At 34.0% G+C, this 27,699-nt stretch overlaps 2 protein-coding genes and 1 non-coding gene across 3 annotated transcripts; all 3 read left to right on the top strand.

Moving 5' to 3' along the window:
- The first annotated feature begins 1,839 nt into the window (after window positions 1–1,839).
- Window positions 1,840–9,224, top strand: LOC110100163 (BTB/POZ domain-containing protein At5g66560). Its single transcript, XM_020827592.2, has 4 exons — window positions 1,840–2,014; window positions 2,095–2,164; window positions 2,245–3,414; window positions 8,573–9,224. Exons 1-4 carry the CDS (start codon window positions 1,977–1,979, stop codon window positions 9,089–9,091), a joined length of 1,797 nt encoding a protein of 598 aa, XP_020683251.2. The 5' UTR covers window positions 1,840–1,976; the 3' UTR covers window positions 9,092–9,224.
- Window positions 9,225–16,741: 7,517 nt separating this feature from the next.
- Window positions 16,742–22,979, top strand: LOC110100166 (cold-regulated 413 plasma membrane protein 2). Its single transcript, XM_020827595.2, has 4 exons — window positions 16,742–16,997; window positions 19,381–19,488; window positions 19,577–19,647; window positions 22,514–22,979. The coding sequence occupies exons 1-4, from the start codon at window positions 16,819–16,821 to the stop codon at window positions 22,765–22,767; spliced, it is 612 nt and encodes a 203-aa protein (XP_020683254.1). The 5' UTR covers window positions 16,742–16,818; the 3' UTR covers window positions 22,768–22,979.
- Window positions 22,980–26,762: 3,783 nt separating this feature from the next.
- On the top strand, window positions 26,763–26,855 carry LOC114580668. The gene has a single exon (XR_003702189.1). It is a non-coding gene; the product is annotated as a small nucleolar RNA SNOR75 (small nucleolar RNA).
- The last annotated feature ends 844 nt before the right edge of the window (window positions 26,856–27,699 follow it).

A 27,699-nucleotide genomic window follows, 5' to 3' on the forward strand; every position in this document is an offset into this window, starting at 1 on the left:
TTAAAAAAAATTGTACTAAAAAACTGTTTTATAAAATAATGCTAAAGCTGTTACAAATGAAGCTTTTATTCTGGCTGAAATTGTAATTGAAGTAATTGGAAATTAAATGAAATAAATAACTGAGTGAGAGTGATTTATGGTATATATATATATATATATATATATATATAATTTAATTAATTTCTATATATCTATTTTAAAAAAAATTTGCTCCACATCTCAGATAAAAGGGAAAGTTGAGTATAAACATTGCGCTTGACTGTTTGGTTTGCTACTTTTAGGATGTAGAGTAATCCAAATTCAGGTTTTTTGATAATTTGGATTTTTGGTTGGACGAAAAATAAATTCAAGATAAAGTAAATGCATTGTATCAAATTCTAATTAATTTTTAGTGTATTTAAATTTTTTCTGATCTAGGCGGTTTCCAAATAAACCGTAAACTCAAGGGGATTTCCACCCCTTGCTAGCCACCTCCGCCCGCCGCCATCGTAACATCTGGCCTTCACTTTTGGACACCATCGTCGGTTGATGCCAACCAGCACCGTCGCTATCTCTAACCACCATTATTTACTTTACTTCAAAATAATAATAATAATATAGCCCCTTGGCATTAAGTGTAGATGGAGTATAACAAGAAAAAAATAACGGTCCGCAACGGTGCAAGTATAATTCAGTTTCAAGAGTAATTATTGTGTCCGGACACCGAACGCGTTCAGAGACCAATAACAAAGCGCCATGTCACTTGGACGCTCGATACTCTACTCGGTATAGCACTCGGTATCGCTCCGCATTCGTCCAAATTTTCATTTTTTTATCCGGACCTAATAACTTTTCCAGTTTCAGGCCTCGCTTGTTGTAATGAATATTTCCAAAAGTTTGCTTTTCAACAGGAAATCTTCCCCGATAAAAGGTTTGCTTTATCATTCACACGATATATAGGAACTTTTTTGCTTTTTCCACAGATATTGAAGCCCAAAATTATGATAAAAATTAATTAACGGCCATTTTTTAACTATGACTATTTCTGCCATTGACCCACTAAAAAAAATATAACATACAAAATTTAAATAAATTTATTTCATTAAAAAAAATAAAGTTTTCCAATGCCCGATAGCTACAAGCTCTTGTACTTTGTAAAGAACAAAATATTAGAGGGATAGTTTTATTATGAATACAGTATTTACTATTAATGATATTCTTTTAAAGAATTAATTCTATGGGTCACAAGCCAAATCGACTCGTGAGCTGGCTCGAGCTCAACTCGTTAACGAGGTTGCAAGTCGAGCTTATTGAGTTTCGAGCTTGAACTCGAGCAGAATTTCAAGCTTGAGTTTGAACTGTGAAAGGCTTCACTCGATTACTCGTCTATTGACTGAGTGCTGAAAAGGAACCGCAAAATCAAATGAGGAAGACGAAAGGCAGAATGACAAGGGGCTGGCTCAGACAGGTAAAGGTTGAAGCACGTGCGAACCGCTGTTCGAGACACAAATGCGAAATCGAAAGCTGGCATAAGCATGTGCGAACAGCGTGCGAATCATGTCCGCAAGCTGCTGTTTGGTGCAAGTCGTGTAATTGAGTCGCTAGACGAGCTTGTTTTAAGTGGCGAGTTGAGCTTCAACTTTCCTTTTGAACTTGACGCGAGTTCGAGCTCGAATTCAAACTCTGGATCCGACTCCTGAGTTAAACCTAGTCCGAGCTGGACTACTGGTTTGCAATCCTAATTAATCATAGCGTAATAACTAATACCTTAAAATATTATTTTTTATTAAGGACCATTTCGACTTTTTCAGCGTGAATAGTTAATTAAAAAAAAAAAAGTGGGCAAAAAAAAATCGGCTTTTAAGAGCAGAAATTGCTCAAATCCCTCCTGTCGCCCGTCCACCGCCCGGGCATCAATACTCTCCGGTGGTGCAAAAATGGACCAAATCGAGAAAAAAACTAAAGCGGAACCTTAAAAGGGAAGAAGAAGTCGAGGAATGGCGGGCGAGAAGTGCGTTACAGGAAGTCAAGCATGGTAAGCTCATCGATCATTTTCACCTTCTTCCTCTTCCTCTCAGCGTCGACTTGAGAAATCTGTTCATCCTCTTCTTCCAGGTTCTGCACCACCGGCTTGCCTAGCGATGTTGTCGTCGAAGTTGATGGCATGAGCTTCCATCTCCACAAGGTCGGCACGAATCCGAAACCCTAATATCCTTTTTTTGCCCCTTTTGTTTCCAACCTCTGATATCAAGCTCATTTCGTCAGTTCCCGTTGATGTTGAAGAGCCGCAAACTCCACGAACTGCTATCGGAACCGGAGCACGAGGAGGAAGACGGAGAGATAGATGAAAGCGACATCCGTCGGATCTCGCTCCATGACTTCCCCGGCGTATCGGCAACCTTCGAAGCTGCGGCCAAGTTCTGCTACGGTGTCAGGATCGATGTCTCCTCAACCACCGTTGCCCCTCTCCGATGCGCTGCCGAATACCTCGAGATGACTGAAGATTTCGCCGAGGATAACCTCGTTAGTCGTACGGAGCTATTCCTCACTCAATCCGTCTTCCGTAGCCTCTCCCAATCCGTGAAAGTCCTCAAGACCTGCGAGACTCTGCTTCCTCTCGCGGAAGATCTCGGCATCGCGCAGCGATGCATCGACATCATAGTCACTGGCGCCTGTGCCACCGAGGTAAGCTCTCTCTTCAGCTGGCCGGTTTCAGATCGCCACAAAAATGGGATCCGCTCGGCTACCTGGATGGAAGACCTCACGATTTTGAATCTACCTTTCTACAAGCGTGTGATATCCGCGATGAAGGAGAGAAACCCTAGCACGGAGCTCATAGAGGGGTCTCTTGTCTCATATGCCAATAGAACCATCCCCGGGCTCTCGCGATCCAAACGGAATCTCAAAACGGCGCCGCCTCCGGCCGAGCCAGCGCAGTTAGATCTACTTGAAACAATAATCACCAATCTCTCTCCCGCGAGAAGCTCCGTTTTCATCAACGCCCAGTTTCTCTTCGGCTTACTTCGCACCGCGAACATCCTTCACGCGCCGGAGTCGCTTAGAACGGCATTGGAGAAAAAGATCGCCGCGCAGCTCGAGCAGGCGACGCTCGACGATCTCTTGATGCCGAGCTATTCTTACCTCGTAGAGACGCTGTACGACGTGGAGGCGGTGGAACGGGTTCTTCGATACTTCATTGAAGAGGCGTCTTCTGCGATTACAGCCGAGAATGTGTCGGAGAACGAAGAGAGATCGCCGGCTGGAAACGGCGATCCGTTCCTGACGGTGGGGAGGCTGGTGGACGGCTACCTGGCGGAGGTGGCCTCGGATGCTAACCTTCGGGTTGATAAGTTCTGCGACATTGCGCTTGCTCTGCCCGACCATTCTCGGGTTTACGACGATGGCCTGTACCGCGCCGTCGATGTCTATCTAAAGGTACGCTACAGGCAGAAATGAGTTCTTTCACGACTCTTTTGGCCTTTCTGCTTCAATTTAGGAGTATAGGATTTAATAAATTTTGGGCTACAAATAGATTTTAATTTTTTTTTAATTTAATTAAAATTTTTAAATCAACATCATATTAACCATTATCCACATATACATATTTAACATCCAACATCTTTTATTTGCATAACATTTCATATTTTAAATAACATTAAAAATATCAGCTTTCCTCATGCTTTTTATCAACAACCGGTCACACGATATTTGCGCCATTGAAGGCCTTCTAAGGGGAAATTATTATGTGCGGTTATCAGATGCCGTTCTGAGGTAAATTTGGACGCGCCAAGTCATTTTTTTTGTTGTATATCAGTGTTGTGTATCACTGTGTACCGGGTGATGTGACACATTCTAATTAGCCTATAAACGACTCGATTACTGCACAGAATAATTTCCCCATTTTAACACCAGTTTCTCATACCTTATCACGACTCCCTCACTTCTTTGTTGAATCCTGCCCATAATGAGATCCTATAGTGATCTTCACATGGTTTCTTCAAAGCCCTTTTCTTAGTTAAATCTCTTTGTGACTTCCTCATCTCTTCATCTTTTACTGAGGATTTCAAAAAAGAAAAATTACAGTGAGAGAGTAAATGGGAAGTTATATTATTAAATATTAGGTAGATGGATTTTTTAGTATGAATGTTAGACATCTTTAAATAACTCTTTTATGTACTTTTAAATATTTCCGGACCTCAACTCAAAATATTAATAATTTAAGTTAATGCTAATTTGAAAGATTTATTAAATTATATTTGATTTAATTTTTGTATCCTATTAGCAACTAAACAACCTCTTCATCCTAACTACTATTATTAGGACTCATTTGATTGCTTTAAGATAAATCATATTTTAGAAGATAAGATTTAATTTTTAATTGTTTTGTGGGTAAAATACTATCAAATTCTGAAAAAATAACTAAAATATTTAATGAGTTTACAATTCAAAAAAAAAAAAAAATAACGCTATTATTTTTAGTCTGTTGGTTGAGAGCTTTGGCTACCAACTGAAAAGTTTTGAATTCGAGCCTTGTGTATGTGATGTATGCATAAATTTGTCTTAATTAATCTAAATGCCCCAATAAAAAAGTTTTTTTTACAAAGCAATCAAATGAGTTTTTAATATGATTTTCTAAATCTTTTATTTAAGGGATTGTATGGTTATAAGTAGTATTGTGAAAACCAGACCGGATAATGAATTGGTAGGGGGCAGTTCCAACCGTATGACATAATAAATAAAATTTAGATAATATAAAAATCATATAATAATAGAAATTTTTTATTAAAAAAATAAATTAAATTCACACATTACTAATATCTTATATAATTTTAAATTTAAAAATATTCAATTTATAATTTTAATTTAAACTTAACAAAAAATTAACTTACAAATTAATTAATAAGTTTAATATAAATTATTTTTAATTTATGTTATATATTTATATATAATTTATATTATTATATGATTAAAATTCTATATTATTTTTTACATTTATAAATTATTGAGATTAGATTAGATCATTTATTATAAATAAATCATTATATTAATATTTATAATATATAAAAAATAAATGAAGAATATAATTTATTTGATATTATTAATTAAAAATAATATTATTTACATCATAAAAAAGATTATTTAAAAATCTATTTCTTAAAAATGGATAGTGTATGTTGTAAACTTAAAAGTTAAGAAAAGACATAGAGTTTAGTTTTTTTAGTCTCACATCACTTGGAGAGATTTTTTATGGTAATGTTTTTAATTTTATTATCTGACTTTTGAGCTTGAAAGAGTATATTACATCATGTAAAAAGATGAAACTTTTATAAATTGCTTGGTTGGAATTTTTAAATTAAAATTAAGCATTCAGGATATTTAAATTAATATAGAAATATTTAAATCTAATATTTAAAGTTTTTTTATTTAAAAATTATTAAAAATATTGTAGAAGAAAGTAGAACCAGATTGTTCAAAAAAACTTAACTGTTGGACGTGACGTTCTTAACGTTCGGATTCGTTTTTTCCGTTAGTATTAGCAGAGGTTTCTTGTACCACATAGAGGTTGCATGTGAACGGAACTAACAGATTTTAAAACACTAGTATAAAGTATTAGAATCTTATAAATTTCCTAAATTTTAAGATTTAAATTTGATTAAACTTCTATAAATGATCATCTTCTATTCAGGTCTAGTAATGGCCTTAAGGCTCATGGACAGTTTTTAGTTCAACTTAAGTTTTTTTTTTAATTTGAAAATTAATTTTAAAATATTTCATAAATCTAATTTTTGATATTCCTTCCTGTAATAAACTTATAAAAGTAACTAAAGCTACAGTTAAATGGCATACAATAATCTTTACCATTGATTCACTTGATCTGACGACCTCTCCATCCTCTCTCTGGTGACAACTGACAAACATCTGGACCCATCTAGACCATAGATATTATGATTAAATAAAGTTTCCGCATCCGTTCGTTTCGTATCGCTATCTTGTCCGCATCGTCACAGCTTTCTTACCATCGTCTGCCTCGGTCCCGCATGCCGACCGTCGTCATCAAAGCGGCCTATCTCGTCGTCGAGCTTGCGACTGAGAACTGAAGCGTCGTCCATGTCCGTGACGGTCGAGCTTGCAATACTTCCCGCTGTGATTGCATTTTCCTGCTCGCGACCGCGCCGCGTCCAGTCCACCTCTAGAGTTCACGAGTCGAACACTGCTTTGTTCGAGCTCAGACTAAGATGTCGAAGCTCAAAAATCGTTTTCGAGTTCAGACGTTCGTGGAGTCGATAAGCTAAACTCGTCGAGCCTGTTATCGATCGAGCTACGAATCGATCGTGAGTCGGCATTGACTTCATTGCACGCTCTAATCCTTAATAGAATATGAGTAAAGAGGTTTTCACTTATTCTCACCTTGAATTATCTGCATTTTGTTTAAATATCTAAGTCTTAAAATTTTATGAAAATAGTTTTAATTAGGACTTAATTTTTATCTATTATGTCAAATATTTTTTAGATTTGAGAGTTTTGTTGTGAAAAGATTTGGTGAGGATTTATATTGATTTAACCTTAAATCCTATGCAAAATGATAAAAAATACAACTCTTAAATTCTACTACATCTTAAATCTCATTTTTTCGCTTGGTTTTTCAAGATTTTAACTAAATCTTCCTATTGGTGGATTTAGCTTAAGGCCTCGTTTGGGAACGGTTTCCTTCCTCCTAATATTTTGTGATATAAAAATTAAAATTTTATTGTAACTGAAACATTATTTTAAAAAGAGCAAAAGCAGCCCCAAAACGAAACCTAAATCTATGGATTTTCTTCTCCACGCAAGCTCTTGCTCAATGAACACCTTGTCTTCACTTGCCTAATATATATTAAATGTCTCCCTTAATGAGCCCTCTTTCAAGCTTTCCTCCCTCTTCCCTCTTCCCTCATATATGTTATACATCTTAATTGTACCTTTTTTATTTTTTTATTTTATTAAGAGGATGTACCTTAGGTGTATGCTTTTTGCTGAGAATAATTTCTTTTTGTTGATAAGACTAGAGAAGGGAGTTGAAGGTAAAACTTAATATATGGAGGTCAGACCTTTAGGAGTCTACAAGGTTTTCGCTTGAGTAGATCTAAAAGAATATATGAGGTGTAAATTTAGTAGTAATCAGATCTGTAGGGAGATTGTGCTTTGGGATCAAGTCATTAAATAAGAGAAAAAAAAACTACATATTTTAGATATTCTTGGATTGTGTTCAGAGGTGATGGTGAAATAGATGGAGAAATAACTATAGCAGAATTCCAAGTTGGATGGTTGAAGTGGAGGAATGCACGGCTGTGTTATGTGATAGAAATGTGTACCCCTAAACTTAAGGAAAAATTCTATAAGATGGTAAGTGAGGCTTGCAATGACTTATGAGTCGAATGGTTGGCCATTAAAGGAAAGCATATACTAAGTTAAGTACTGTGGCAGGAGATGGAGGTAGATGCTCAGGTGGGAAATTCAACAATGAGTGGCTTTACCCTTAGAGATAGGATACAAGAAATGAGCATTATACGTGAAAAAGGTTGGGAGTAGCTTCCAGATATAAGAAAAATTATGAGAGTCAGCCTTAGAATGGTTTGGTCACATTAAAAATGGACGATCTGCCTTATACCGCATGACACAATTGCATCATATCAATAATAACCGATGACACCGAGACCCAGTATTGGTGACGACGAGTAGTATGAGTACTAATTAGATTTGACTTATGTTAAGAAAAGTAGGGGTAGACTTAAAAAGACTTGGTTAGAAAATATTAGAAATGGCCTTTATTTATTAGATTTAAATGAGAATTTGACTTTTAATATGACACAATGGAGAAAAAAGATTCATGTAGCCGACCCCACGTAGTGGGATAAAAGCTTGATGTTGTTGTTGTTGTTTTTATTTTTTATTTTTTTTATTGATACCTTCATCTAGTGTGCTTACTTCACAACTCGCTTTTCTCCTTCACACTCTATCAATGGCTTCCCCTGTGAGCTCATGTGACAACTTTTTTTTTTTTTTTTTAATATGACAACTTGTTTTTTTCATGATTTTGAGAATTTGAGTATAAGAAGAAGAGGAAGTATATTTTAATAAATGATTATAATAACTAATAATTTATTAATTAATAAATCATTAGCTAGTTATTTTAATAAATTTAATGATTAAAATGTTCGAATTTAACCATTAAAATTAAATATTAATATATTTAATGTATACTTAATATTAATATTTTTTAAATGTACTTCATGAGCTATTAAGTTTAGTTAAGGCTTGCATAAATTTATAGCCCTGAGTTTGGAGCAGTCACCGGACAGTCCGAAAGTGAATCGGGATGAGCAATACCACCCGTAGGCCGTGTTGGTTTACAGTTAAAGAGTGATGTAGCGCGTCCAGATTGGCCTCCGAATGATGTTCGATGATCATACTGAATAATTTCATCCGAGCTTGACTCAAAACCTGACTTGACACTTAATCCCTTAATGTCTCATTGGTTTAGTCAATTTAGATTTATATAGTAATTATTAAATAATGCTATAATTTTATCTGACGAGTAATTTCAATGGAACAGGCACACCCAGCACTGACGGAGTCTGAGAAGGAGAAGGTATGCGGCGTAATGAACTTCCGAAAGCTGACCCTCGAAGCATGCACGCATGCCGCGCAGAACGAGAGGCTCCCACTGCGGGCGGTGGTTCAGGTGCTCTTCTTCGAGCAGCTACAGTTGCGGCAGGCGATTGCCGGGACAATCTTGACGGCGGAGGACGAAGATCAACCGACAGCGCCGCCGCCGCCGCCCTCCACCGAGGGAGGGAGGTGGCGAGTGGCGGCGCACGAGAACCAGCTCCTGAGGCTGGGCATGGATAGCATGAAGAACAGGGTGCAGGATCTGGAACGAGAGTGCTCCAGTATGCGTCGGGCGATTGAGAGGATTGATCGAAGCGGGGAGGCCGGCGGACGGTGGCAGCGGCGGCGGAGACCGCCGCCGGCAGGAGGGTGGGGGTGGAGGAAGCTGGGGTGCAAGTCAAGGTTGCAGGTTTTTGATTCACGAGAGGCGGCGCCGAAGAGATCCGTTGAGGAACAGAGCTAGTAGGATTTGAAATAGTGAAAAGATGAAATCTTTGGCTTTATGTTCTCTCTGTGGTTGAATTTTGCTGCCTAATAATATTTGCATTCTGTTCGTTGGATCAAATAATTCACCTATTGAATATATCGAAGCCTAAGCTGTGCGTTTAAAAAATAAAATATACAAAAAATTATTGATGGTTTTAATAAGATTCGAATAATATTTGAGGATAGGTCAAATATGGTTAGAATGAAGTTTGAAATAATGTTGGAAGAAGATTTGAATATGATTTGATATGGTTTAAATATGATTGGAATAAGGTTTGGATATGGATGAGCAAGATTTGATCATAATTTGAAGATGATTTAACAAGATTTGAATATGATTGGAATATGATTCAATCAAGGTTTGAATAATATTCAAATATTATTTAAATAGGTTAATCTTATGTGGAATAAGGATCAAATAAGTAATATTTGAATAAAATTTGAACATTATTTGATCATTATATAATGTCAGCTCTTATCATATATGCAGCGAGACTTTATACTTCTCACATATAGATATTGACCCTACTATTAATGTTGAGAGATTCACTCTAATTAGTTCTTCAAATGTCTAGAATTGCAATTCTTTGGAACCATGATTCATCATTTGTAGAATGAAAGGTACTCCATTATGTTTAAGGGTGTCAATTTCAAGTCGGCTTTGAGTCTGGTTTTCGGGTTGATTTGCTGAACACGAATCCGTTATTTTTGGGTCGGCTTCGAGTCGGATTTTCGGGTCGTGTCAAATATTGACACCCCTAATTATTATGTTCAATATTAGGCTATGGGCCTCCAAAAGGCGAATACTCATGGGGGTTAGGATGCAAATGTTGCTATCGTCCTATCCATAGGACAAAATGGTCACAAGCTTTTACATTCAACGCAAGTAGGTCAATGAAATACTAGATCATCTAGGTACATTCTACTTGACTTTTTATTTTTACAAGCAAGCCAATATTCATTTTACTTTGCTCTTTTTTTCATAATATAAAATATGATGTAACCATAAATGCAATATATGCATGGGTGCAATGCAAGTGTATACAATTTAATAAATTAAGTGCACCAGTGGAAAAATAATTATGCATGGTCTAACATCTAGAGTGCAAAAATTAAACAAACATACTAATAATATCCTCTAAGTAAAGGTATCTGTGTCACAACAAAACATACTACCTGTTCAGCCTAAGGTAAGAGTCAGTTATCCTAACAAATCATCTACAGTGTGTCTATAAGTTAGGTGGTTTGGATATGTACAAGATTTTTTATTATTTGAAGTTTTCTAGCACCTATATTATGTTTGATTAAAGCTACGATCGTTTAGTTTTAGTTTGAGTTTTAATGTTTTAGTATTTTACTTAAGCCTTTAAAGGATTATGAAAGAGAAATTATTTTTATTTTAATTTTGCTTTTAATTAATATAAACTTTTGTTTATGATTATCATAGGAGTTCATATAAATTTATTTCATATTTTTCTATTTTTTATTTGATTTTTTATGATTTTTTAAAGTTTTTGTTCAATTAAGGAGAGTTATTTAATTTTGTGTTGAAAAAAGAGTTGCTAATTGAAATATTCATTAGTTTACTGTTTTTTATAATTTTATGAAAATTATTTGGGATTTTTTATTTCTCTTTAATTTTTAATCAATTTTTATGTCAATCTGTTCGTGGCGTTATTACAATGGCATGAGGATCAAAGCCTCCTTAGGACATGTATCCTCGTAGCTCGAGACATTCCAGTGTACAAACTTTATTAATAAAATTTATTATTGAATTATTGATTTCATTATTTAAATTGAATGGAAATTGCCTTTGTTCAACCAAGATTATGAAGTTTATTTCATCATCTTTGGGAATAATTCAATAGCCTTGTAAGCTAGAGTTATCCAGCAATTATCTTGGTTATTTAGTTTGATCATTATTTATTGTTTTTCATTAGTTTGGATTGATTGAGTTTATTAATTATTGAATTGTTTAGGTTTTATCAAATTCCCTTATTTTTTAATGATTTAGTAGACTTTAAGTTTGACATTTTGATTTACTTGAGATTTTAAATGTTTCTATTTTTGATACCTCATCACAAAATCATCTTGATCGGGCACGAATCAGTTTGATCATTATTTATTGTTTTTCATTAGTTTGGATTGATTGAGTTTATTAATTATTGAATTGTTTAGGTTTTATCAAATTCCCTTATTTTTTAATGATTTAGTAGACTTTAAGTTTGACATTTTGATTTACTTGAGATTTTAAATGTTTCTATTTTTTAAAAAAATGTTAGATTTAATTTAGAATTCAATATTTTTGTGTTTGTACCATTTAGATTTTTCGTAGAATTATTTATGATTTTTTTTACAAGTTTAATCTTTTTAATTGATTTAATTAATTGGGTTAATTCAAGATTTTTTTATTTAAACTCTAAACTAGCTCCAAACCTTTTGAAATCTTCTCCAAATGTCAATAACGATTCTTAGAGATGATTACACATGTTTGATATCACAATACCATGATTAACTACATATCCTAAAAATATATATCCAGTTCAAAAGGAATGCACCTGGGAGATTCTAGATAAAATAATGATAGTTGTCGTATTACCTCTTTTAGTGAAGCCTATGAGTGACAGCCCCAAGAAAAATAGAAGACTTTTAAACGAAGAGAAGGATATTATCAAAACATAGATGTAGTTGATATATCGTTAGAAGCTATAATCGAGTTAATTAAAAGACCAAATGTCCATCACCTACATAGTTTTTTTCTTTTATGGATCAAATATAATTCTTAAAATAACACTACTAAGTGTGTGTACAATGATATACTACTTGCTATTTTCATGAGTTATATAAAATACTTGGTTGTATTGTGACTAGATTTATTATGTTATATATATTGCAATAGCTCTTTGTTGTGTCTATCCTATCAGAACCAATTTGTACCTTAATCGATCGTTAAGCAACCCATGTTATAGTTTAATTTGATGCATTATATATATGTTGTGATTACTCTCTGAATACGTTGTATTATGTCGAAAATTGAATAAACCTTATTTGAACATGATGTTTTTAACTATTCTATAAATTTTTTGAATAATATTTTACTCGGGTTTATCAAAGTTTTTTTTTTAATAAGACTAATTATTTTTAAATTAAATTTTGATGAATGTTCTATCATAATTTGAATGTACTTATTGCATATTGTCTCAACCTTGATCGAATGTTGTTTGAATTCGATTCTATCAAATTTAATTATGGTGTACTTAAAAAAAAATAGTCCAATGTTTAGAGCATGTATTTTATTCCTCAAAAATCTTTCAGACATATTTCACTCATAAATGAAACATGGAGTTCATTTCTATAATTTCAACTATTATGAATATGTAAACTCAACTTTCACTTATTTATATATGCAGATGTTTTTTTTAGCTCTAAAAAAAAAAGAACTTTCACTCTATCGTTATAAAATTTCAATGATGATCGAATATTGTTTGAATATTATTCGATCAAATTTGATATGGTGTACTTAAAAAACAATCCACTGTCTAGAGCAGGTATTTTGCTTCTCAAAAATTTTTCGATCATATTCCCCTAGAAGTGAAACAGTGGGTATATTTCTCTAATTTCATGTATTATGAACAAATAAATTCAAAATTTACTTATCGTATTTATATGTGCGGAAGTTTTTTCGAGCTCTAAAATAAAGAACTTTCGCTCTATCATTATAAAATTTTCATCACTCAATAATTTCTAAACTAATAATTATTTTATTTTATTTTTAGGGGTGTTTGGTTGGTTGTAAAGTGAATTCAATGTAAAGTAAATACAGTATAGAGTAAATATTTTAGGTTGTTTGGTTGTTTGTAAAGTAAATGCGGGGGAACTATTTTTCTACTTTGTTAGGTGTATGCAGTGTAAAGTAAAATTAGTGTAATTGTATGATATTTAAAAAAAAAATTGTGTCCAATGACATATGCTAGAGGGTCAGCATGAAAGATCTGAGCTGGAGGGGCACTCCTAGGGCATTCCAACAAACACTTGGCATGAAAAACTTGTAGCCATATCGTTTTGTATGGCCAAAATGAGAAATTCTACACATATGCTTGCTTCTTTAGCATTCACATTCACATTCTTCCCAGAATTTTTATCCGACCATCACAATTGCTCAAAGACAAATCAAAATTCCCACATATAATGCTTGAGTTCGGATCACAAACCTGCATGTTTGCATCAATAGACTGTTCACGCAAGAAGTCCCGAACTTCTTCAAGATTTTGTTTTGTCATCAATTCCAGTTGAAGCAACATTACCATCTATCGCAACTCAACCCGATCGTAATAAGTCCTATCGTGTTGAGCTGTTATAAGTGAATCCTAAGATCTAGTTTTGGAATGTTTTAAATTTTCTTTCAATATTCATTTTAAATAAATAAAAAATTAGAGAGCTACTAAAATATCCATAACATTGTAAATACTCATTCACAAAATTTCTTTGATTTCATCAAAATGAATCTACGTTATAGTATATGGCTACAAACAGGGGCGGAACCAGCCCTAATTTTTAGGGGGGGGGGGGGGGGCAAACTTATAAGACATATATGTCGGGGGTCAAAGGGGGCAGTGTCCCCTGACAGGGTTCAACCTGTTGGGGGCAATTACCTAAAGACCATAGTATTTTTAAATTTTTAGGGGGGGCAATTGCCTAAAAAATCTTGTAATAAAGACTAAAAAATAAATAAAAATGGGTAAATTACCTAAAAAAATCATATAATTAATTTTTGAGGGGGGGCAATTGCCCCCTCCTGACAGCCATGGGGTTCCGCCCCTGGCTACAAATAGAAACTACAAAACTGCATGATAAATTAACTATGACTATACAAAATCAATACCTGTCAACACTGATTAGTCCTGACTACTAATCAATAAGCTCATTTCTTTTCCCAAATCCTGAAAAACTTGAAGCAAAATCTTTTTGAGCTACAACAGTTCAATAGATCAGACAAATCAATCTAAAATTTCAAATTTATTTATGAAGTATTTTGCTGAATATTTAAAAGCAGTTAAATGTAGTATAATAAATTAATATGCATTAATAAAAGTTTAGCAGTTATCCAAATATTTAAACATTAAAATTGAGCAATTAAATAAATTGAAATTCATATCACACAATAGTTCATATCATTTTCATTTTAGTTTTTTTTTATTTTCCAGGATCCGAACATAATTTCAAAAGATTCTGACCCTTATAACTTCCTTTTATGCTTATAACATCAGAACATTCTCATAGGTGTCAAAATATGGCTTATATCCATCAAAACATGCCTCATAGGCACTAGAATTTTACATGACACATACAAAATCCCAAAGTAAATCACATACGCATATTTTTTCATCATAATGTTGTTTTTTTCCAATCAGGTCAAAACAAGTCAATCTAGATGTTGAATTTGGAGGTGTCACACCATCCATCTATTCATCCTCAACAAACATGTTCGTCACTTCCCTGCTCCAAAACACTGGTTTCTCTCTCACGCCAACGTGAATTCCTTTTTTGCTCAAATCGAGCGGGTTTCATTTACACTTAAAATGATCTACATCATTGAGTTTCTAATACATTAGAATTTTACTTTACTTCAGATCCTATCTAACCAAACAACCATTTAAATAGAAAAAAAATAATGCATCATTTTACACTGCATTCATTTTTCCTCCAACCAAACAATCCCTTAAAAAATATCTAAATTGCACCACCCCAAGTGGCATAATAAACATCAATTAAATACCTTAATAATTTTTTTTTGGGACATTTAGGCCATTTAAGGCAAACTCACACACACAACGCATACACATAGATCACTCGAACCCTAAACCTCTTAGTTGGAAGCCTAAGCTCTCAACCAATAGGCCAAGGAGAGTTGTGTTACCTTAATAATTTTGATTTCAGAAATTATAAACATTAGAACATATTATTATTATTATTATTATTATTATTTATATATATATATATAGTCTAAACTTGAAATATGAAGAGCCGAGGCCCATCACTGAACTGGCCATGAAAGACCTGTCAACCACAGCTGGTACATACAACGTCGTGGCCAACGTAGCCTACGTCCGCGTCATTATTTATAAATTATTTAAATTTTGGATAATTCACATCTTGTCTCATTTTCCTTTGCCGATAAGAATATCGACAAAGTTCTGATCTGTGCGACGACCTATAAGATAAACCCCCACATTCTTTTATTAGCAAAAAAATTGGCTAATAAGCATAAAAATATAAGAACAGTTGTCAACCCATTGCCTTATGTTAAAAACAATATATATTAGAGTTCTTATCTTTACCGCTACAGCGAAAAAAAAACAAAGCTGGGGCTACGTGTCTTCCATGCATGGCGATCTAATCTAGACTCTAGAGTTTGAACTATTATGATGATTCAAATTTTATTTAATATTTTAAAATACAAGTTTTTTTTTTTCCTTTTTCTTTTCAATATTAATATCCTCAATAGCTACTAATCAAATGTGACTCCCTTTTGATCTATGCTTAAAGTATCATTTGTGATAGCTTTTTTATTGCTTATTAAAACATTTTTTTAGTTTTAAAAATTTTACTTTTTATTAAAAAGTTGTTTTAAGAAGCAATAAGAAAGCTGCCCCAAACTAAGGCTTTTTTTAGGACGGCTTTCTTCATGCTTCTTAAAGCAGCTTTTTAGTACGAAAATTTTATTTTTTGTACTAAAAAAGTCGCTTTAAGAAACAGAAGAAAGCCGTTTCAAACGAAGCCTAAGTCTAAGACTTTATTAGGAATGATTTTTTATTCTTATTTAAAGCAGATTTTTAGTATAAATATTTTAATTTTTTACTAAAAAACTATTTTAAGAAGCAGTTTCAAAAAAATTATGTCAACAAATCAACACATGGTATTATCTTATAGTTAATTGAAATACAAATAGAATCCTTATGTAAGAGTATTATGTGTAGCCTTTAAGTATAATAAATCTTAAGAATTTACTCTTTTGAAAACTCATTCATGAAAATGAAAATAAATTTATTTGAATTTATGAGCATTTTTTATCAGAAACTTTTTATGGTTAAGACAAGAAACAAAATTAGTAGTTGTTGGGAGCTCTCATTATCAATTACGAGGTTTTGAATTTGAGTCTTGCACATGTGATGTGTGTGTGAATTTATCGTAATTGATTCAAATATCCAAAAAAAGGGAAGATATATGTTTATAATACCCCCACACTGGAGAAATTATTTTGTGCCAGCACCAGACGGTCCAGAGGCCGATCAGAACACGTCACGTCACCCGATATCTAGCGGTATCCAGCATTGATACTGAGCAAAAAAAAATGATATAACAAATTTTGATTGGTCTCAGGCTGAACTTAGCACAAAATAATTTATCCCCACACTCTCTCAAAAACTATACTTCCCCAAATGAATTAGTAATAAATGGGTGTATTTCGCTAATTTTTTTTTTTTTGGGACATTTGGCTAATTAAGATAAATTCTCTTAATTAATTAATAGTCATAGTTATGCCTTCGTAATCAGCATTTAAAATAAATTAATTAAAAAACAAAATGGTAAATAAGAGAGAGAACGGGTCTCTCTGCTTTTAAATACGTGGAACCACCGCGAACATGAAGGAGCCGATAAATCATTTCTCTGCCTTGCTAGTGAGAAAACTGTGAGCCTGTTGAGATGGGAAAATTAGGGTTCCTAGCGATGAAGACGGATCAGTTGAGCGACGATCTCATCAATTCTGATCTACGGGAGCTCGGTGCAGCGGCGAAGAACCTCGCCAACCATGCCTTCGTGCTTGGAAGCAGCCTCGGCTTCGGAACCTACTTTCTCAAGTTCTTGGCATCCTTCGCCGCGATGTGAGGCTCTGATTCTTCCTTCTATTTCTAGATTTTTTTTCACCACTTTTCGTTCGTTGGATTCGTCTCAGCTGTATAATCACACGAGATTTTTCGATGGCGGAGGTATTAACTCGAGTATGAGCTGTTGTTTCGAGCAGAAGCCGGCATTCGTCTAAGAAATTATGATTGCAAATTGCGGTAGAACATGAATTGCTATTTTGTGATTATAGTTACATGTTCGGTTCTAGAGGCGGAATCAGGATTTGATGTGATAGAAGGAAAAAATAATTACCTAAAAGCAAAACAATATATATTTAAAGGTCAAGCTGTCATGTTATACCAAAACCCCTTTAAATCTATGGTTCAAGGTAAGTGCTCTCCCCACACCACACCACGCCTCCCCCCGAATCGGACGGTGTGGCAGTAATCTTCGTTGCCATAATTCTGTCAATTCCACCAACAATCGAATACTGTGGCTGAACATGATATAAGCGAAAGAAAAATTGTCAATGTTGCACCCTTTTGGTTTTACCTTCGTCTAATAAGAAATCTGGCTTTTGGAAATTGAGATTGTAAGTGTCCCATGAGTTGAAGTCTCCTCTGCATTGCCATGAATGCATATGATCATGTGAATGGCTACTTGTTAATGCACAAATCCGCCCTCTAAAGTGGAATGCAAAGCAATTTATAACTTTCCTCATAGCAATTTCCCTAACATACAGTGACAATTAGATCTTAACTGGCATGGTCATTTTGTGGGATGTCTACTGCTTGAAAGCTCGCTAGTTAATATTGTTATGCTGGGTAAGCTGAGCATGAAGTTGAATTCTGTTTCAAAAAAAAAAAAAAAATCAACCTACTTAATTTTTTCTCTTTAGCTGGGCATAATAGGGTGTTTTCTTTATTAAATGCTGTTATAAAATTTCCTTTTGAACCTTTTTGTAGCTTCTTTTTGGCACTGTATAAAGTAAATGCTCATTTATTTGTTTTTCTCCTGGGACCTTATTTAGTTCAAAGACAAACCACTGAAGAAACTAATCCTATCATCCCTTCTATTGAATATTTGAAACTTCATGTGCTAGACAATTTATGTATATGTTTTTGTTGTTGTACTATACATTTAATGCTTATTTTTATTTTGATATTATAAGATACAAAGCTACAAATGATATTGCTTTCATTTTTTTGGCATTTTAAATATTATGCTTTGATTGTTTTCTTAATTTTTATGTATGATTTATAAATTATAATGTCATGTCCGCGCCGTACCCGTATTTTTAAGAATTGACATGTCCCGTATCCGCATCGTGTCGTGTCCGTGTAGTCGTCTCCATATCGGTGCAACATAATTGAATTTATAGAGAAGCATGCATAAGCTATTGAACAGTGTATAGCAAGGTTTCGGCTTAAATATATGATGATGACATATTTTTTGCACTGATACTTGGATTTTAGTCACATTGTGCTTAAAATGTTGTCCAGTCAGTCAAGCTTTAAATTTATTTACATGCTAAATAAGGTTGAACAGAGGGCAGGAAGATTGAAACATCGCCTTTTGGTTATGCTACTCTTGGCTCGACAATGCAAACTGATATAATACGTATGAAGCTGTAACTTTTTAATCTTAAAGATTAAATCCAGTATAAATACTAAATTGATATGTTGTTTTTCTTATAAACCTCACGTGTCAAAGATATTGTTCTTTGCTAAGTTCCATTTGATGTGTTGGTTTGTCAATTGCTTCCCATGCAATAATCTGCTGTCGAAAGCTTTGCATGATTGATGAGGAAAATTTGGGCTCTATTTTGTTGAAAGAAAACAAAATAAAGAGTTTTATACTTTTATCAATAATTATCTTTTAAATGCTCTTAGAATATTTAAAATTCATAAATTGTTTAGGTAGGCAATATTATCATTGTAAAGCTTTGATTCTGTCAGCAGACTTATAGCTCATCATAAATTTTAGGGATTTTTACATACATAATACCTAAAACTATTGAAAATTCATATTTAACACGTAAACTTCTATATTTACTAATATAACACTTAAAACCCCTCTTTTAGTCAATTCTAACATTCCGTTTAAACCTTCCGTCAAAAATATCTATCCGCAACTATCTTCCCTATCAATGGCATCCTTTCACAGTGAATACAAGTATCTCATCGCTTCAATGAAGTGGTAGAATAGAAGGAAAGGGACATTTTATGTGGTATATTAGTAAATATAGAAGTTTAGGTGTTAAATATGTATTTTCAATAGTTTTAGGTGTTTTGTATGTAAAAAAATCCCTAAAAAATTTTTAACCAATGCCTACTTCTGTTACTATTGCAATAATTACAATTGAATCTAATTAGTTTATTAATTTATATTTATGTTTTTTGTCTGAAATTTAAACTACAGATATTTGTTGATTTTGGACCGGACAAACTGGAAGACAAATATGCTGACGGCTCTTCTAGTCCCGTACATATTCTTGAGTCTTCCCTCTGTAATATTTTCTTTTTTGAGGTGATTTCTTAGCCTTTCTTGTAAACATTGCCTTTTCTATTTATGTTAATTAATAATTTCTAACAGTAAGTTATTTTCTTCCTGATAGAGGTGAGGTTGGAAAATGGATTGCATTTATTGCTGTAGTGCTGCGTCTCTTCTTCCCCCGACACTTTCCAGGTTACTTCCAAATTCTCCATCTGAAAATTTCTCTCATAAGAACTGTCAAATTTGCAATTATCTTCATAGTTAACATGCTTGATGTTGTTCTTACTTTAACATCGTCATATTTGAAACTTTAGTTCTGGCTAGGCATGTATTGTTATCAATGCTATGGATCTTTCTTAGAATCACCTATTGAGTTCTGGCTAGGCATGTTTTTGCTCCATTTTTTCTTAAAAAATAGCAAGTTTAGGTTCGACATTAATAATGCCTTTTGGAAACATCTAAATGAATCTTTTTTTTCTTTTAAACATCTGGATGAACCCTTAGCACGCCACGAGGTGGGAAATTGGTGAAATTGAAACAGACTATATTTTCAACTAAACCGTTAAGGTAGTTATCTTCTATTGGCAACTTTTTTCTTGATATCTTTTTAATCTTGCTTGTATTCTAATTTGAGTGGACAGAGGGAATAATTGAACTTCTCCATGATTGAATTTCTCCATGGATATAGGCGGCCCACTCATGAGGGGAATTCCGCTGCTCCTTCTGCCTTAGTGCATCATTGTTCCCAAATCTATCCATATCATTCCGACATTATCTCAGTTACCTACATAACCCATCAAGTGATTCTTTATACATTTAGCACTACAATAGTCTACCTTACTGGAGCACTTCAACATAATAGAATATTATTATGTTGTGAACGTGCAAGCATCATTCATACTCTTTGAATCATTCTCTATTTTCTTCCCTCAGTTTAACCTAAATCATGCTAACCACCAGTTAAACCTAAATCATGTTAACCTCTAGATTATCGAACAATCTTTCTTGAGAGGTCTCAAATAGAACGTCTTAAGAAAAGCCTTGTCAACCTATGTCGACATTCAGAGAAGAGAGTGGGCTCTCATGTTGATACTTGACGGAGCTCCTTTGATTTCCAATAACCTCTTCAGTTCAGTTTTTTTCTTTGTTGATACTTGAAATGATGGTAGGAAGGTATAACAGTTGCTCCCAATTGGTCTTTGGATGCAACTGCTGAAGGACATGCCCATGGGGAGAGAGGATGGGATTTAACTTCCTTAAACTTCCATTGGCAAGGAAATTTATGTCTGTCATTTTCTCCTGACAACATGAAATAAAGTTGGGTGCACTATCATCCTGGGGTTTGCAATAGATTCTGCTAATTTGAAAATATTAACCAAGTAAATTTATTGATTTTGTTTAGGTTTCTGACATTTATTCGAACTAAATTATTTTGGCTTGGTTTAAATTTGAAACTTCATAAAACCAAAAGCAACCAAATCAAACTGATTGAACTTAATATAATTTTAGAATGCTAGAAGTTGAACATTATAGTCAAACAAAATCTAAAGATTAAATTTAAAACAAACATGGTAAACCAAACTTGTTGATAATATTGTGAGATTTTATATTTTCTTCAATTATCCACCAATTTAGAACAAATATATCATATTAAATTAGGCTAAATCTTCTAAATGTATTTAGAACTAAATAAAATCAAGCCAAATCAAATTGAATCCATCCAACCAACTCCTAAGGGTTTATTTTGGTATCAATTTTTGTTTTAGTTTTTAAGAAACATACCTTTTAATTTTTTTTTTTTTTTTGAAGTAAATCAATTTGTTTTTAAAAACAATTAAAACAACTTATAAGTGGATTTACTATTTTCAAAATTTAAACCTTTAGCCACTTGACCTCACGTATCATGCAATCTAGCCCCACACCCATCATCTGCTAACACTAACCACCATTATTATGTAGCCATCATTGTTGCCTCAACTCAATTGCCAACCGTTGTCGGCCCTTGACCAATCACCACCCCGCCCGCCCCGCCACTAGCATCGCCACTGTTGGCCCAATTCACCACCTCCATGACCCTGCTGTCCCCCACCACCAGCAGTGACGCGCAGAAATTAAACTATATTGTAGTAAAAATTAAAAAAATGTTAACATATAAGATATAAAATATGTTTTTATTTCATATCAAGACATAAACAAAATAAAAAAATAACAATAAAATAGTAAATAATCCTAAATGGTTCCTACATATTTATATTATTTAACCAAAAAATAAATTAAAATCAAACTGAACCAATCAGTTTTGTTTGTTATAATGATGGTTTAATTTTGTCTTTTGATTTGATTTGCTCTGTTTGAAATTTTGGTCAGTTTGGAACTAAATTGAACCTCTACTCCTCTCACCATAATTGGAATGTTTGACTCCACTCGTCATTTCATTGAAAGTCTGAGCTTTCAACCCCAAGAGACTTCCGTACCCTAAAGTAGATGAGGAAAGTGATTGCTTTTAACGGCAGGACGAATCCTCATGATTCTGTGTTGTTGCAAAACCAAAAACAAGCAGTAACACTTGTGATAGTGCTCCCAGCCTTCCAAAGCAGAGATTAATATGTGCGGACACCGGACGGTACTGATGCTTGGTACAACTCGGTATCGTGCTCAGTACCGAGCGCGGTTCACTTTTGGGGTGACGTGGCACATTTTTACTAGCATCTGGACGACGTCCGGACTCCACACAGAATATTTTGTCCTTCCAAAGAGACGATAAGGGTTCAAATCCCCTAGAAAATGTTTTCTGAAGCTCTATTGTATTATTTGATTTGGTTTACGCTTCATTTGGGACGGCTTTCTTATTGCTTCACAAAATAGCTTTTTAGCACATAAATTAAAATATTTATACTAGAAAGCTGCTTTAAAAAGCAAAAAAAAAGTCATCCCAAATGAAGCCTATAACACTCAATTTCACCACTTTTACTTCGCATGTCTCTACTTCAAATGCACTCATTTTACATTGAACCAAACAAACCAGTAACAAAATTTACATCTGGAGTTGGTGATGCAGATTGGTTGGAGATGCCAGGATCATTAATTATCCTTCTCGTTGTTGCTCCCGGCTTCTTCGCCCACACCGTCAGGGGCGGGATATTAGGCGTGATCGTATGCCTTATCATCGGCTGCTACCTTCTGCAGGAACACATTCGCGCTTCCGGCGGCTTCCGAAATTCCTTCACAAAGAGCAATGGGATATCCAACACCATTGGCATAGTTCTGCTCCTTGTCTACCCTGTGTGGGGACTTATTGTCATTTTGATTTAGATTTGTGTAAGCATCTATTGAAGTCATAGTCTGCAGTCTTTGTTGGTTTGTTATGAATAATTCTACCGCTGCGCTTCTTTAGTTGTAGAAAGCTTGTTTGGTTTAAGGGTCGTCCTGTACTATTTGGAAATTTGTTTTCGTTATGGTCGTTAAAGAGACTATTTTTATTGCTGGACAATACTCTACTGAGCTTTTGCAGGTTCCAGTTTTCCTTCCTGTCTAGAAAGTTTTCCTTTTTGTCATTTACTAGATTCATAGGCAGAGGTTAAGAAAGCCATCACTATATAAACCTTAGAAATTATGTTTAAGAATATGAAGATTATAGGCTTAGTTTGAGATAATTTTTTATTGTTTTATAACCTCATTTTTTTAGAATGAACATCTCATTGGTAGAAAATGAACAGATTTTATCGTTTGCTTCTTTTTTCAGTGGCGGAGTCAAAATTTTTTATCTACGTAGGCATAACATTTTGTATTTAAAAATACCCTCAAGCTTTTTCATTTGAGCTTGAAATTGACATTATGGTTTTAACTGTTTTATTATTATTATTAATTATAAGAAGATAATTTGTATGATAATGAGGGATACGGCTAGCATCACAAACACAAATAAAACTTCTTACCCATTCAATAAACCTGATTCCGAGAACACTGAATCCAATAAAAATGCATCGAATTTGAGGCAATATTTCCCCCTGCCATTGCACTGAATCCATAAAATCATGAATGGCTGGAATACGCCAAAACATTAGGCGCAATCTTAGGAAATTAAAAAAATACACTAAGCTATCCCACGCATTCTATAGAATACGCCATGCAATCACGCGCATTCTAAGAATGCGCCAATTAATGTAGCGCATTCTATCAATGCGCCAACTCATGCAGCGTATACGCCGCTTCTTAAATTCTTTTACAATCAAGCTTCTTCTCCTAAATTACAAATCTTACAAGCTCCTTCCAAAAATTTGGCCGTTATAAAAACATAATGGCAGAGAGAGAGAGAGAGAGAGAGAGAGAGAGAGAGAGAGGCTAGTGGAGGAGGTTGCTAGTTATAAAAACAAAATGAAAGAGAGAGTAGAGAGAATATAGGTAAAAGAGAGATGTAAAGAAAAATGGTGAGAGTAAGGAGCAGTAGGGTTGTAAATTTGGGTTGATGAGTCGGGTTCGGGTCGAACCCGAACTGACTCGAAGCTAAATGGGTCGACCTGAACCCGACCCATTTAGCTATACGGGTCCACTTGCTGCACTCAGACTCGACCCGGGCTAAACAAAGGTTGGGTCGACCCGACCCGCCAACCCGATTTTTTGTAATTTTTTTTTAAAATTAAAAGAGAGAAATTGCATAAATTATAAAATTCAAAATGCAATGAAACAATAAACAATAAATAAATATAATTAAAATTTGTTTAATTCTGTACATTTCAAAAATACATAAAAATTTACAAAAGCATTATCACATTTTCAAATTGTAAATAAATAAATTTTCTATAATACATTACAATTTACAAAATATAATTTCTCAAGCAGTTAGCTTCTTTGTCATTCACTCATTCATCTCATCTGAATTCTGAACATCACAGTAGTCAACATAATCAATGAACATGCAACAAAAAATAATTAAAAGCCACAAGCTCAAGGAGTTAAGGTCCTCAATGCGTTAGGGCTCATCGGCTCAGGCCTCAAGGCCCCATGCTCAGAATGAACCTAGTTAAAATTGAAGAACCATCATCTGCAAGTTTGCAACAATTTCAAAAATTTTCCCTCCAAGATTACCAATTGGGAATACTGATTTAATAATTTTAGTATCTATTCAATGAAATATTATCTGCTCATATCAAATAAATCTCATTTCCTCAATTTGTAATCTGGTTGCATAACGTTATTATTTATGTATTGCCACTGTTTTATAAATTCACAAGGTTCTTCATCATTGTCATATTATAATAAAAAAACTACCATCAACAGAAGACAAAACCAAGTGAGCAACTAGGCAGGCAGGCAACTAGCGAAGTGGCAACTAATAGCCCAACATAACCATCAAGGAAACTAGCGAAGTGACGTCTCAGATTACATGTACCATTTTTACCATCAGATAGGTAAGTTCTCCCACATTTCTTACATTTGCAACATTGTTTTCCATCATTACCAAGTAGCAATATTTTATAATGTCCCCATACAGTACGGGTCAACCTCCTCTTTTTTTTGTTTATTTCTTCATTTCTAACTGCATTATCACCAACTTCACATACATCCACATTGTTATACTCATCACTATCACATTCTACGTCATTATCAATAGGCTCTTGCTCATTATGATCAGAATGATTAATGTCAACAACTGTATTAGAACCCTTCATCTAAACACAAAAAATGCACATACTTACTAACTATTTAAATATTTAATCAACAAACACATAATCTACTAAACAAGTAATAGTATTAGTATATTAATAAACTAATAATGTAATATTGTGCATCAAAAAACATTGTAGGTCAGAATTTAAATATTTCAGTTTTTAAAGCACTAAAGTAGCTTCACAATTTCACAACAATCAACAGGGAAACAACTAACAAAGTAACAAGTTCACAGCCTAATTGGATTACTGTCATAGGCCGATCATACATTCATACTCGCTAATCTCCAAATTCTATAACAATAAAACAAGTCCAGATCCACTATTTGCAGGAGCTAGACAGCTAGTCAACAACCGGTCAAAGGATGCAAACCCTAATCCCCACTCTAGAATCTAGAGTTAACACTAACAGTCCAGCATAACAACATAATAAATCACAACAACAATGTGTATTTGTGTAATGGCTGAAAACTAGAAAAGTATAAAACCATTTTATTCAGACATGAAAAATGGAAACTGGAAAATCTAATCTCCCAAGTCCCGACACGCAGACGGCAAACTGAAAACGGAGAAACCCTAACTAAAAAATCCCTAAAACGATAACCCTCTGCTGAACGAGTCGCCAGTCACGTAAAATCTAAAAACAGAAAACTCAAAAAAGCTTATCAAAGCCTCTTAACTTGGGTCCGTTTCGGGTCACCATCGGGTTAACATGTTGACCTGAACCCTACCCGATTACTATATGAGTCCAAAATTTAGAGCAGAACCTGACTCGTTTCTTTAACGGGTTGACCCGAACCCAAATTTTTTGGGTCGAGTTTAGGTTGGGTTTTCGGGTCGGGTTAGTTTTTGACACCCCATAGGGGCAACGAGGGCACACATAAAGGATGTTTTTTTTTTGGATTTACATACATACAATTTTATTTAATGTTATTTATATATTTAGCACTAAAAAGTTTAATATTACTTGCTTACCACTCATAGAATAACTATGAGTCCATGGAATAAAATATTAAAGTTCATAGTGTGGTATAAGTGGTAAGAATGAAATATAAGAGCGATATATTTGATATTAAAATTTTATATGAGTTGCAGGAATATAATATTGAAATTTTAGATGTTAAATAAATTAATAGCGTAAAATAAAATTAAAGGGAGGGGGGTGCTAAATCCGGCATGGGGGCCCTAAATCCGCCCATATATTTTTTTATTGTATGCTCCTATACCTAATTTTAGTTATTAATGTGATTTTTACCTAATTGTTTTACTTCAAAATGAAATATTAATATGCTCAAAATCTATATAGTTAAAATAAAATATTTTATTGCCCCGTTTACTTCAATTTCGATCAAACGGCCCAGGTTCCACAAAGAGGGTAGGATCGTAAGTTCGGTGAACAATTCATTCCTTTGAAAAACCCTAGCTTCCTCTCCGTCTTTAAATACAGAAGAGATGCCTGCACAAATCTCCTTACCATGGATGCCCTCTGTATGCCGCCGCTTCTCTCCATGTCTATATGCGGCAGCCCCTCCTTGTTTTCTTCGCTTTCTTATATTAATTTTGATATCTATTTTCATTTTTTCAATCACTTAAAACTCTTTTTCTATCGATCATGGAATTCCTGATTTCGGAGAGGGGGTTTCTCAATGATGACCAAACACACAAAGATGACGAGTCCGATGCCATTCCATTCTATTCACCATGTGGACAAATCGAGGCATTTGTCTGAGAGAAACGCCCTTTCAATCTGTTCAATCTTTTCTATTTTTATCGCAGGTTTTCTCGACGAATTTTCGATTTTTATTCTTCAATGGTTTTTCGAAATTTTATTGGGGGAAAGAAGGCGTTATAGTTATGATGATTACAGAAGATAAGCCTGAGATCTTTCTTTGAGCGAGTAAAATTCTCCTACTCATTCTGAACTGTTGTTGCCTTCTTCTCAGTCTCTGTTTATTCTACAGTTATACATCATGCATTCCTTCTACTGTAGTTCATATAGAATAGTTTCTTGAAGGTCCTAAATTTTATGTTAGTATTTTCACCTGTTATGTTTACACAAATCTGAGTGATTTCTTTGAGGTTCAAGGATTTTGTTTTTATATTATTATGTAAGATAATTTTCCAGAAATTGTTTTGTTGATCTAATTGAAGTCTAGAATTCCTCTATGGTCAGATCATCTCTAGCTTAAAAACTCATTTTATACAATAATATATTAAAATACATTAATTCATCTCCAACTAAATTCCCTTTCATAACATTAAAACCTGACGCTTTTGGTGCAAAGAAAATGTTGGTTTGATTGATTTCATCTGTAATAGATGCCATAAGAGTTGGAAGTCATTGGAGGAGGAGAATGCTTGGTGGTTAATGTAGACTTAAAGTGGTTAATGACAGCTTTGGCAATCTCAATGGAGCTAAAAGTGTTTGAAGGAGTGATCTTTTTGATGAAGTTTATATTTTGTTTTGAGTGGAGTTTTTCATAGAAGATCTTGTTCATCCACTCTATGAAAAGAGTTATTTTGCCTTCTCAAAGATATTCATGAGCTAAGGTTTTATTATGATTTAAGAGGCTGTTTG

This window comes from Dendrobium catenatum, unplaced genomic scaffold, assembly GCF_001605985.2.
Source record: "Dendrobium catenatum unplaced genomic scaffold, ASM160598v2 fragScaff_scaffold_1183, whole genome shotgun sequence".
Lineage (NCBI taxonomy): Eukaryota > Viridiplantae > Streptophyta > Magnoliopsida > Asparagales > Orchidaceae > Dendrobium > Dendrobium catenatum.

Excerpts from the sequence above, each read along its gene's own strand:
- LOC110100163 (XM_020827592.2), top strand. The coding sequence starts at position 1,977 with ATGGCGGGCGAGAAGTGCGTTACAGGAAGTCAAGCATG. Across the intron at positions 2,015-2,094 it reads GTTACAGGAAGTCAAGCATG|GTTCTGCACCACCGGCTTGC; the intron begins GTAAGCTCATCG and ends CTCTTCTTCCAG. Across the intron at positions 3,415-8,572 it reads CCGTCGATGTCTATCTAAAG|GCACACCCAGCACTGACGGA; the intron begins GTACGCTACAGG and ends TCAATGGAACAG.
- LOC110100166 (XM_020827595.2), top strand. The coding sequence starts at position 16,819 with ATGGGAAAATTAGGGTTCCTAGCGATGAAGACGGATCAGTTGAGCGAC. Across the intron at positions 16,998-19,380 it reads TTGGCATCCTTCGCCGCGAT|ATATTTGTTGATTTTGGACC; the intron begins GTGAGGCTCTGA and ends TTTAAACTACAG. Across the intron at positions 19,489-19,576 it reads GTAATATTTTCTTTTTTGAG|AGGTGAGGTTGGAAAATGGA; the intron begins GTGATTTCTTAG and ends TCTTCCTGATAG.